Here is a 13,411-nt window from a genome sequence, read left to right on the forward strand (position 1 = left end):
TGAATGAAGCATTGTCACACTAGTCCTAAGCTCCAAACTGGGGGGAAAAATGCTAATTTTTTTTTTTTTTTTTAATGGAAACTATGAATGAAACCGCTTACTCTTGACCATCACTCTGGTCTGTTTAAATAGAACATTTAGTCTGGAGCCATACACAACTGTCGTACGTGCACAGATGGATGGTACATAGATAGGTCTTTGTTTCCCTTTCATATCAACTGATGTTTGGGCATCCACCCAAGAAGGGAATGAACACCTCCTCCTCTGTGACATGTTGCTGCTGTTAAGACAGCCAAGAGCACGAACGTCTTTTGTGCTCTTCCCTCATCTCACTTGCTAATAGACCTTCCTTTTATCAGCAACTGTGGTGTGGGCCCGTTTTGTGACGGCCAGATTGTGATTTTGCCACTCACTTCCCTTCAGAGATCCAAGTAGTAATTACGAGCCATTTGATCCAAAAGCATCTGCTGTGAGAGCCCTCGGAGTTTCAATTTTCTCTCCTTGAGGCACACTGAGCAGAAGTAATTTGACATGTGCTTCCAAGGCCATTAATGTGATGGTAATAAGAAATGCTTCTGTAGAAGCTGCCCTACCTGGAGGGCGGAAGTGATTTGCACACCTTAACAGAAGTGGCCATGGCTGCAGTTCAGTGATGTTACCCTTTGGTGGATGGCCACTCAGCACCGGGCCACATGGTGGTCTGGGCACCAGTAGTCACCACGGTTCCCTTGGGTTTTGGAGCAAGGGGTGATTCTCATTCGGTTTTTTTATAGTGGCCACTGTTGAATTACAGTGGTCAAGCCTTTATTTAGTCGTGTCTGACTCTTTGCGACCCCATGGACTGCAGCTTAGCCTGCCAGGCCTCTCTGTCCCTCACCATCTCCCAAAGTTTGCCCAAGTTCATGTCCGTTGCATCAGTGATGCCATCCAGCCATTTCATCCTCTATCTCCCTGTTCTCCTGCCTTCAATATTTCCCAGCATCAGGGACTTCTCCAGTGAGTCAGCTCTTCTCATCAGGTGGCCAAAGTATTGGAGCTTCAGCATCAGTCCTTCCAATGAGTGTTCAGAGTTGATTTCCCTTAAGATTGACTGGTTTGATCTCCTTGCTGTCCAAGGGACTTTCAGGAGTCTTCTCCAGCACCACAGTTCAAAGGCATCAATTCTTTGGTACTCTGTCTTCTTTACCATCCAACTCTCACAACCATACATGACCACTGGGAAGTCCATAGCCTTGACCTTTGTCAGCAGAATCATGTCTCTGCTTTTCAGCACACTGTCGAGGTTTGTCATAGCTTTCATGTCTAGAAGCAGTCTTCTGATTTCAGGGCTGCAGTCACCATCCACGGTGATTTGACTTGACTTGATTTGCTGGCCAAGCCTAGTATGGTGTAATTCCATAATCCACACCGAACTTCAAAAGTGATCTTCTACATTGTTGATGGCCCTTTACAGTTTATGTAGTCCCTTCAAATGCCCTTTCTCATGCCAGTCTCCTGATTTCTCTGTGGGGCTGGTGTGCTTCAGCCCCTTGTAAATGTGAGGAAATTGAAGCCCAGAGACATGAGCTAACCAGCCCTGACAAGGCTGGGATTTGACCCAGATTATCTGTTTATTGTATTTTTGCTTGTTTGTCTGTCTCCTCTGAGAACTGGAAACCTTGAACTGGTTGACTGGAAGCTAATTTTGTGGGGAGGGAGGGATGGAGCGGGTGAAGGGGTATATGATAGTCTTGACAGGGGTAGCCAGCCAAGGACTTCTGGGTGGGGGTTTAAAAGATTAACGTAGCATCTTTAAGGATAAGCAGAGAAAAGGGTTTTCCAGACACGTCAACTTGCTGGGCTTGTTTTCATGATTCTCTATTCCTTTTATGAAAAAGAAGGTAAGAGAATATCTTATCTGACTCACTGAAAATGAAGCGTGTGATTTCAGTGTAGATAACAGTGACCCTTAAAAGGATCAATCCAGTTTTTTTTTTCCCCATGTAGGCAAGTCTTCCAACAGCCTAGGAGATGTATAAGCACCAAGTAGTCTTTTCTTTCTCTACTTCTAATGAATCACTTCTGCATCCTTGGCATTCTTTTTGAATAGCCATATTTCACCTTTCTTTAATTTCTTAAACTTCTAGGCTGTGTGTATGTTACACATAGGAAAAAAACTACACGTAAATTTTCACTCTAGGATCTCTTGAGAGAATCTGAACCTCCCCTAGCCTTGGTGTTGATAGACCTCGATCATTCAGTTGACTTTAGGTCAGCAGTGTAGACTCAGGGAATGTTTCCTCAGAGCACATGTAGGCACAAAACCTTGTTTAATTGAATAGAATGTGAATGTTTCTTTGGTCCTTCGTCGTATCTTCTCATTTGCCTGCATAGTTTTCTCTAGCCTAGAATTTCTCCATAGTAATCCTCTTTTAGTTTTTCTTCTTGAAACTCTAGAGAGGCTTAAGAACTTAACACTGTGGAAATAGATTCTACATAAGACAATGAAAATGGGCAGCTCTTACCCTACAAGCCCATACGTGACTGAATTTCTCATTGCATCCAGTTCAACACCCATGGATTAGGTATGTTCTTGGTGCAGGATACACTGTGTGAAGGGCTGAAGGATACACTGTGTGAAGGGCTGAAGGATACACTGTGTGAAGGGCTGAAGGATACAGACTGTGTGAAGGGCTGAAGGACACACTGTGTGAAGGGCTGAAGGATACACTGTGTGAAGGGCTGAAGGATACACTGTGTGAAGGGCTGAAGGATACAACTGTGTGAAGGGCTGAAGGATACACTGTGTGAAGGGCTGAAGGATACACTGTGAGGAGGCCTGAAGGATACACTGTGAGGAGGCCTGAAGGATACACTGTGTGAAGGGCTGAAGGATATACACTGTGTGAAGGGCTGAAGGATACACTGTGTGAAGGCCTGAAGGATACACTGTGTGAAGGGCTGAAGGAGACTGAGAATGAGAAAGACAGCATCTCTGCTGTCATTCATTCATCTCAGCACCTGGGGGACCTAAGAACAGCCTGGAAATGCCTATCAAGCTGGCTGGACTTCACTGCAGGGACATCAGAGTGTAGACACATCTAACTGAGTGGAATTGGGATTGGGGGAGGGCATGGGAGACTTCCTAAGAAAGAGGGTAGCACTTGAAATAAGGTTGAAGGATATATGTGAATTCAGGACAGGAGCTCTGGGGAGGGTAAAGCAGGCGAACAAGTGGAGGTCACCCGGGTCTGGAGGCAGGAGAGTGCTCATGTGGGGAGTTGGTGGAGCCGGAACATGGTGTGCCTCGTGGAGTAACCAAAAGGAATCAGACAGCTGGCCCTTGTCCCTTTTGTGAGAGGTGACTAACTGCCAGGCTGATGTTCCTATAGAGCAGTGGTGGGAGCCCAGGCTCACACTGGGGTCCAGGGTTCAAATTCCCACAGTATGTCAGTCGTAGCTCTATGTGGGAGCTGGGGCAAGTTTCTAGAATTTTCTGAGCCCCCCTCTTTTCACTGTTAGAGAGTTGGGACAGCGCCTGCCTCAGAGGGCTGTGAGTGGTGAGTGAACTGGCGAAGAGTTGTGAGGTCTCTCTGGATGAGGGGAGGGTAGTTGTGGATTTGCGTTCCCGTGTCCCTCCCTCAGCTTGTCATCCTCCATCAGGTTTTCCCGGCTCTGCTCTGAAAGTACAGCCCTGAATTGCTGTGCAGCAGCAGTCAGCATGGGCTCACGTCCCCTGGTCCTGGCTCCTTGTGGTTTCTTACTCCACAGTGACCTCTGCCGGGGTTTTGGTTTGATTCTGAGCATGCGTTGTTGGAGAGGCGGGGCCTGTGCCTTTGAGCCCGTACCTGCTCGTTGCTGATGCCCCTGGTTGAAATTCCTGCTTAGGTGGACGGAAGTGCCTGAGGCTTAACCTCAGAAGAAAATGGGACCCACGTGAGATGTGACCCTGCAGGGGACACAGGGGTCCGTGCTGCTTGCCTGAGTCCTTGGCTCCGGGCATCTGCTTCTCTCTCTCTCTTGCTCGCTGTCTTTTTCTTTGGCAAGTGTGTTCATGTGCATTCTGGGCTGTGACCATCTTTCCAGGAAAATATACAGGAAGTGACAGAGCCAGAAATGTCACTTCAAAGATGAGTACCACATTTAAAAAGACAGCACAGGAAAATTGATTCTTCCCTTTGCCTAAATCTGTTTTTTTTTTTTTTTTTTAATTACTGTACATATTCTAGTATTTTAATCCTATGGTATAGGGGAATCTTGGAGAAGGGCATGGCAACCCACTTCAGTATTCTTACCTGGAGAATCCCATGGACAGAGGAGCCTGGTGGGCTGTAGTCCATGGGGTTGTGAAGAGTCGGACACGACTGAAGCGACTTAGTACATAGGGGAATCTTGTGTGTGTATGTGCGTGTGTTTTAAATGCGTGAAATTCAAAGTAAAAAACCTGTCATTGACAACTCTCATGTATGATAGGTGGGGTATATGTGATGTATTGATGATGAATCTGTGTGTAACATTTTCTGGTGTGTGAGGTGTTTTCACATATATGATTTCTTTTCACAAAATTTGTATTATTGATTGGTAAACTTAAGCAGTTGTGTTGTATTAATAACATCCCGGTTTACAAAATAGGAGGTGAGGTTGAACACAGGAAATGCCCTGCTCTACTGCTTCTTAAGTGGTGTGACTTGAACCTCAGTCTTTTGATTTCAAATCCTCAAGTCTTGTCTTTACTACCAGACTAATATGAGAGCCTAACCAGAAGGGAACATTTCTGAGTTGCTTAATATTTAATGTTAACTATTTTTATTTATGAATCATAGAAGAACATATTAGCATGAGGTCATGGAGTTACTGTGAGGGTGAAGTTTAGGAAACAAAGCTTCCTTGGGAAAACCTTCTGAAACATGGTATGTTTGGGGATGATTTCTGAATGAGTGTCTAGCTGAAGATGGAAAAACACTTAGTCCAGGATTAGGGGGTAATTTTTAAAAACAAGTAGAAAGAAGAGAAACATGCTTGGATTAAGTGCAGTTCATGGTTAGTATGCAGGCAGGCATCAGAGGCCATGGCCGAGTGTATCTGAAATTCACTGGGATCATGGCTTAGACATAGACTTCATGGAGTTCCTGATCATCTGGACAATTCTAGAGCAGTAAGAGTGGGTACTGAGCAGCCCTTCTTTGACTGCATTGTGCTAACTTGGGCTAAGAGGCAAAGTGGCTAGTACACAGGAGGAGGAGTTGATGGACTCCAGTCAGCCTCCCAAGGCGTCAGTTGCGTGTGGGTTAAACAAATGAGGAAACTCCAGGCTTGTCTGCCCCAGAGGGTCATGAGAAGCTCTAGATGTGAGGAGCGCAAAAGTGCTAACTCTAAACTCAGGGGCGTTTTCCCACGGCCTCCCTCATTTGCTCGTCAAGCCCACCCTTTCTTTTGGGACCTCAAAACAGGTGGATGACCTGCTACACTTATACGGGTCAGCAGTGGATGGCGTTCCGCGAGACGGCACGTGGGAGAGCCAGGTTGATGTTCACTTTCAGGATCGTCAAGCCGTGACTGTGATGGTCAAGCCGGAAACCAGGGTAGAAGATGTTCTGACTCTGGCCTGCAAGGTAGTGGATTTTGCTGTAGAAATACACTTCTGAATGGGATAATCATTAATGTTGCCCTCCTTTGCCTGCTTAATTTGGGTGGTGTTGAAGACCTCACTTTCTACAGGAAGGAACAAATTTGTTAATTAACATATTCATTATAGCATTCTCTATCTCCATGTTTTAGAGGAATAAGTTGAGTCATGGCCCAATGCCTTCATGAAGAACTTCAGCTATTTTACTGAAATTCTGTATATACACCTTTGTATCTGGGATAATTATGAAGTCTCTTTTGTTATTTAAGGTACTTATAGATGGTATTCTGTGAGAAAGTGGCATGAACTTTGCGGTGGTTTGATTTGATGCTAGTTTTATCAAGTTTCTCCGGATTAAATGAGTCACTCAATACCACTCACAGTTGCTTCATGGAGATTGTTATGAGATGGTGTTTCATTCATTATTCAAACTGGGTTTTATTTCTGAGAAGAAAGTTTATGATATATTTTCAAGAGAGCCCTCTGAGATCCATGAAACCGACTCAGCAGCATCAGATAATATGCTTTCAGACCACCAGATGGCGCAATAGAGCTGAAATATTTTTAAGTTTTCAGAGAAAATGCAAACATACGAAATGGTTAAAAAAATGTCGAGTTTGGTAGCTCTTTACCACAAATGCTTATTAGATAATCTTTCATTTTAGTCCTCCTTTTTCACTTTGACTTACGCCCTAGGATTCCAGATATTTGTATATGCAGCTTATACTGTTAATGAATTTAATTTTCTTTTGCTCCATTATGTCAGGTGATTATTCAGGCAGTCAATAATATTATTCAGTAACAATAATATCAAGTTGGTAAATATTCTGATAGAGGAGGTCAGATGTAGTGGGTGAGTTAGATCCAGTTAGAACATAGGCTTGAGATAATTTCTCATGGTTGAAAATGTGTCTGAGACAGAATGTGTGGGTGTATATATATATTTATGTGTGTGTATATATATTTATATATACCTTTTCCTTGTGAAAAATGGTTGGAACAGGAAATTCGTAATTCTGAAGTCTGCAGAGTATGAGATGGTTGACATTTCACAAATTACTTTAGTAACAGGAAACAATTTAAATTTAGGTACCTGTCTATTAAAAGAGAGCAGTTCTGACCACCATCACTGCTTCAAAGTACATCTCTTGCTTTTAGTGATAAGTGGTATCATTTAGAGAAAATCTTCTTAAAAATAATTTCCCTTTTTTCTTTTTTGCACACTGAAACTTGAGCTCTTGTATATACTTAAACTCAGCATATTATAGAAGATATTTTTAAACGAAATTTCCACTTTTATTTTTAGTGAACAATGGTGCATTTAGAAAGAACATTTAACATCTGAATAGCTGTCTTTTTCTCCCTAGATGAGGCAGTTGGAACCCAGCCATTATGGCCTACAACTTCGGAAGTTAGTGGACGAGAACGTTGAGTACTGTATTCCTGCACCCTACGAATATATGCAGGACCAGGTGAGTGTTCTTCGGCTTTGGTAAGGGACCGATCCATGGGCCAAGGAAACCCATCCATGGCCCCTTAATTAAAAAAAATAGTGTCATTCGGGGGAAAAAGTTCTGTTTAAATTGTCATTTAGCTTGGAAACAATCAAAATAAATTTGCAAGATACTGTGACTTCAGATCCTCTGATTTTGCGGGTCTTCCCTTTTGTAGGTTTATGATGAGATAGAAGTCTTTCCACTAAGCGTGTATGATGTGCAGCTGACAAAGACCGGGGGTGTGTCTGACTTCGGTAAGGAGGAGGAACGTACTCATCAGAGAACCGTCTGGTCCATCCTTGCCTGGTTTGCCCCAGTATCTTTGGACCTAATATTCTTTTCTTCCCATTTTCAGAAACTATGACAAGAGATTCTGAGCTTCCTTTCTCTTCCCTCGTGCCTATTATATTAGCAGACTAAAAATATATGTATTATTATTGGGGGGAAATGCCAAAACACTTAAGAGGAACGAATGTAAAAACCGAAGGGAAACTTGAAGTGATGGTGATAATAACCACGCAATGAGTTTATTGTGTGCTGGGCACAGTTCTTAGCTGATTAACGTATGATTCATGTAACAGTTCTTTCATCTCCGCCTCTTTGCTCTTAGCGCTTCACCTGCCTGAACTGGCCCCCATTTTTCCCCTCCCTTATTCCCTTCTTTCTGAGTGTATAAATCCAACTTGTACTTCAAAGGCTGACTAAAGGTCTCACTTCCTTGAAGAAACCTTACCCATCGCTTTACCTTCAGTTTAATAATTAAGGGTCAGTATTATCCATATCACTTCATAATATTTAATTCTTGCATTTCTGTTCATCTGTGTTTAAACTTGGCTCTTTATAAACTGTGCTCGTATCTTAAAGTTCCTTCCTGTCTCTTGCTTTGTCTTGTTCCAGAGAAACTTGATAATTAGATGATGGTGCTTGTGGTTTAGTCTTGTATCAGACTCTTGTGATCCCATGGACTGTAGCCTGCCAGTTAATGATCAGTAGATATCTCCATAGAAAGACTATTTCTTGTTAGATATATTGATATAATTATTTCCCTTAAAATGACACAACCTGATCGTAATATGTTAAAAATTTCCTTTTTATGATTTGTTGGGGTTTTTTGGTAAAATGATGTTCCTTGTTTCTAAATTTTATGGCATCTGTCTGGCCCCAGATGTTATGTTGGTTTTCCTCTCAAGGCCGCTGAGCATTTTGTCTATGTTTCTATTGGTCTCGCTCTATTCTCCAAGGTCTCCTTTGGTCAGTCTTCTTTGCATTTGAATGACTGATGGGAGATACTTGGAAAAATACCCTTTGGTGACCATAATCTCCCAGGCTCTGTGTGAGGCACAGAAGAAATAAGGGACATGCCTTTCTTCCTGCTGTCAAAGACCTCCCAGGATTATGGGACCAAGACATGAAAATGTGTATTCCCACCGTGGAATCACAGATGAAGGCACTTTTGGAGGATGGAGGGAGACACATTCAGAGAAGGGCCATCTCACCTGGGTGTCCCATGCAATCCTATTTAGGGCAAGAAGTATCCACTCAAGTATTGTTCCACCTGCTCAAAGTGCCTAGCTCCATACAGAGTTGTTTCTTAACAAATATTATATTGAAGTGAACTTAATTTATTTTAATAAGACTTTTTTGATCTCAATTTTTAAAAAAAATTAAATTGTGGCAAAATACACATAATATAGGGCTTCCCTGGTGGCTCACATGATAAAGAATCTGCCTGCAATGCGGGAGATCCAGGTTTGATCCCTGGGTTGGGAAGATCCCCTGGGGAAAGGGAATGGGTGGCTACTCATTCACTTCATGGCAAATGAGGAAACAGTGGAAACTGTGACAGACTTTGTTTTGGGGAGCTCCAAAATCACTGCAGATGGGGACTGCAGCCATGAAATTAAAAGACACGTGCTCCTTGGAAGAAAAGGTATGACAAACCTAGAGAGCATATTAAAAAGCAGAGACATCACTTCACTGACAAAAGTCCATCTAGTCAAAGCGAAGGTTTTTCCCGTAGTCATGTATAGATGTGAGAGTTGGACCCTAAAGAAGGCTGAGCACCGAAGAGTTGATGCTTTCTATCCATGGTGCTGGAGAAGACTCTTGAGAGTTCTTTGGACAGCAAGGAGATCAAACCAATCAATCCTAAAGCAAATCAGTCCTGAATATTCATTGAAAGTGCTGATGCTGAAGCTCCAATACTTTGGCCACTTGATGCAAAGTCTACTCATTGCAAAAGACCCTGCTGCTGGGAAAGATTGAAGGCAGGAGTAGAAGGGGTGACAGAGGATGAGATGGTTGGATGGCATCACTGAGTTTGAGCAAACTCCGGCAGATGGTGAAGGACAGGGAAGCCTGGCATGCTGGAGTCCGTGGAGTTGCAGAGTTGGACACGACTTAGTGACTGAAAATCAACACCACGTATCATAATTTCCCTTTATAGCAGTTAAGACAGGTTAAAATGACAACTCAGCGCCATTAAATACATTCACACTGTTGTACAACCATTAACATCACCTAGTTCCAGAAATGTTTTTATCTTGCAAAACCGGGACTCTTGTAAAACAGTAACTTCCCATTCTCTCCTCTTCCACAGCCTCTGGCAACCACTCTTTTATTTTCTGTCTCTTTAAATCTGACTGCTCTAGTACCTCAGAGAAGTGGAATCCTGTAGTCCTTTGTCTACTGGGGCTGACTTTTTCATGTAGCGTAAAGTCCTAAACCTTTCGATCTGATACACTCTCCCCCTTTTCTGCCCCTCCTAGATATCTGTGCTTTCAAAATAGCTGTCGTTTAGCCTTTCTACACACCCTGCTTATGTATAATGTCGGGAATATGTAGATGGTCAAGGAAATACTTAGTGTCAGGAACTTAGACTTGTTTCCTCCTTTTATTTTTCTTCCTAGGGTTTGCAGTGACTGCTCAGGTGGACGAGCACCAGCATCTCAGCCGCATCTTTATAAGTGACGTCCTCCCTGACGGCCTGGCATATGGGGAAGGTCCGTGTGGCAGGCGGTATCTCTCTTCTCTCTTAATTCTGTGCAGTGCAGTCTGGCTAGTGAAATTTGCTCATGATTTTGTCAGAAAACAGTTTCTCCTAGAATTTTAAAGAAAGTGATTTTGAATGCCAAGGCATATGTACACACACACACACACACACACACACACACACACACACACACGTATATGGGTATACAGTGAGAGAGTTTGTGCGTGTGGTTTTGAAAGAGACAGTATATATACAGAGTACCTGTGCACGTGTCCAGGTAGATGGAGAAAGAGACGGTGAGGGCCAGCCAGGCAGGCAGACACACCAAAGGTTATTTCCCAGCACGTTGAACATCACTTAGAGGACTAATTAAATTGAGTGACTCTTAAACTATTTCTTCTAATGCTAGTCTTGAGAGAGTTGAAATTTGTTATCAGTGGAATCTGATTCCTACAGGGTTTGGTGCTATCTTTGAAGGTAGCAACAGAAGAGCCCTTGAGAACACTAAGCGGGTCGAATTTGCAATCGTCTTTCATCTTAAAATATTCCTCTCAGTCATCTCTCTTTCTTCTTCCTCTGTGTCCCCTTCCTCCTCCTCAGGGTTGAGAAAGGGCAATGAAATCATGACCTTAAATGGGGAAGCCGTGTCTGATCTTGACCTCAAGCAGATGGAGGCTCTGTTTTCTGAGAAGAGTGTCGGGCTCACTCTGATTGCCAGGCCACCGGACACAAAAGCGACTCTGTGTTCTTCCTGGTCAGACAGTGACCTGTTCTCCCGGGACCAGAAGGGTCTGCTGCCCCCTCCTAACCAGTCCCAACTTCTGGAGGAATTCCTGGATCACTTTAAAAAGGATACGGCAAATGGTAAGGTTCTGTTATTTCTCCCTTTCTTCACGGCTGGTATCACCAGATAATATTTTTAGGCTGTGTTTGCTTGCAAACTGAGATTATTTAGCTCTGTTCAAAGAATATTTTCTCATTTCTTAGGGGAAGAACACAGATGCCAAGCAAACTGATTTGATACAGAATTCCATGCATTTTAGTAATTATAACACTTTTAGTGAAAATAGAAAATAATTGTTTTTGCACAAAGTAATATTCCTTAAAATTACAGTCTTAAAAAAAAAAATCACCCATGATATTTAGTGTCGTAATTATTTGGTTATTCAGGGAGACAAAAGCCAACATAAATGCCGAAGTTGATTTTTCTGTTTAGTTGAGTGTAAGGCAAAAGCATTTTGCAGTCATTTATTGGGTTTTAAGAACAGTTCATGCAATTCAGTTCTTAATCTGTTTGGTTGAGTACTACTTTTTCAATAAATGGCAAATTTTTCACATAGGTCATGAATTTTAAAATTTTGTAATTTTTTCATTTTTTGAAAATGAAAAAATTGTATGCCAGTTTACTTTTTTAAAGGTGAGATTTCCATTTGAGGCAGTTATTTGAAGGTTTGACTTCCTGGGCCTATTATTGGTACACATTTCGTATTTTTACAGTCTGGTAAATGAGAGACTCCAGCTCACACTGAAAGCCCGTGGTCCCTTCTGTACCTGGGAGGGAGCCTGCCAAGCCCCCGCAGGCGACTGAGCATGACAAGCACATGCAGTCATTTTTATTCTTAATTACAATCATAACAGATTTCTAATGGAAATCTCTGCATGATCACCAAAAATGAATAAAAAAACACAGAAGTTGTTAAGATCGATTTAATTATAAAGCAGGTTTATTAGGTCATTTTGGTATTAAAACATCAGATGGTAAGATTTGTGATTCAATAAGGTATATACTGCCTTTTCCTCCTCTCTAGAGATTTCCCTCCAATTTAAAATGCCATTACATTGACTATTGGCATATAAAAGTCAGTGTCATAAAACCAAAAATGTGATGGAGCTAATTAATTACCTGGTTATCTTAGGGATGCCATTCAAGTCCCCCTGGGCTGCTTTACAGGCCTGTGTTCCACCCAAGACATGGTGTGTCCATTTGTTGGACTCATTATTCTTGAGGGATACATTCACGGCCTGTTATCTCTCTCTGTATTTTATCATAATAAGAAATCACTGCGGAGTCTGTGATACTTTTGGTACTTGCCGGAATGGATTTCTACAGAAAGCAGCAAAAGAGGCCAAATTTGACTCCTTTTTTCCCCCTCCCCTACCAGTTGAAAATCAAGCAGGTCAGTTAATCTTGTTTTTTTACTTTTTCTTTTGGTGCAAGGATACAGCATAAGAAGAGGGCTTGGATATGTTAGGTGGTCGTTAAGTACCTGCCTAGGGACCCCTTCTTACAGGCTACAGCTGTGTAACTAAGGACACCCATGTCTGTGTGCACAGGTGCCTTAGCTTAGTCAGACTGTTGTTGTTCAGTCGCTCAGTTGTGTCCGACTCTGCAACCCCATGGACTGCAGCATGCCAGGCTTCCCTGTCCTTCACCATCTCCCGGAGTTTACTCTGACTCATGTCCATTGAGTCGGTGATGCCATCCAACCGTCTCATCCTCTGTGACCCCCCTTCTCCTGCCCTCATCTTTCCCAGTATCAGGGTCTTTTCCAATGAGTCGGCTCTTCACATCAGGTACCAAGTGCTGAAGCTTCTGCCTCAGCATCCGTCCTTCCAGTGAGTGTCCAGACTGTGGCAGTGCTTGTCGGTCTTGCTCCAGGTGCCCCCGCGGCTGCAGCGTATATCTCTCCTTATCCTTCCTTGGATGGTTTATCACCACCCTGTTTCCTGGTGAGACTGTGCTCCTTGGGGCTGAGACTGCTCCCCAGGGATCCTCTGTCTTTCCCCTCCACTGCTCCACAGTAATGCGCTTGTGTTGGAAACAAAACAGCCATGAGGGGCTGCTTTCCCAAAGGCTTGGCAAATATGGAATTTATTCCCCCACCCCCATCAATTTCTGATTTTTTTTAATTGAATTACAGTGGATTTACAATACTGTGTTGGCAAAGTGACTCAGTCATATACATACGTACCTTCTTTCTTAGGTTCTTTTCCTTTATGGTTTATCACAGGATGCTGAGTATAGCTCCCTGAGCTGTTTGTTGATTATCCATCCTATGTATGGTAGTGGGGGCATCTGCTAATCCCAGACTCCCAATCCATCCCTCCTCCACCACCCTTCCCCCTTGGTTTATTGTCTTTTTTGAAGTAGCTGTGTAGCCTGTGAAGAAAGTTAAATGCCTGTGAGTGAATGTCTCCAAGGGAAGCCTGTCTGTTTTGAAGGTTGGGGGAGAAGAAATTAAGGGAGGGGAGAGAGGAGGAAAAAGAGGCAACTTGTTAGCTGAGCCTGACATGAGAAGTCGTGTTTGTGGAAATGTA

At 42.9% G+C, this 13,411-nt stretch overlaps 1 protein-coding gene across 1 annotated transcript in view; it reads left to right on the forward strand.

Annotated features, from left to right (window-relative positions):
- Positions 1–13,411, forward strand: part of TIAM2 (T-cell lymphoma invasion and metastasis 2) — a 233,049-nt gene that overhangs the window by 155,986 nt on the left and 63,652 nt on the right. The window contains 5 exon segments of the mRNA XM_010840909.1: positions 5,430–5,591; positions 6,973–7,077; positions 7,277–7,355; positions 10,011–10,103; positions 10,694–10,957. Coding sequence (XP_010839211.1) covers positions 5,430–5,591; positions 6,973–7,077; positions 7,277–7,355; positions 10,011–10,103; positions 10,694–10,957 — 703 coding nt within the window.

The sequence above is a fragment of the Bison bison genome, unplaced genomic scaffold (assembly GCF_000754665.1).
Source record: "Bison bison bison isolate TAMUID 2011002044 unplaced genomic scaffold, Bison_UMD1.0 scf7180017864148, whole genome shotgun sequence".
Taxonomy (NCBI): domain Eukaryota; kingdom Metazoa; phylum Chordata; class Mammalia; order Artiodactyla; family Bovidae; genus Bison; species Bison bison.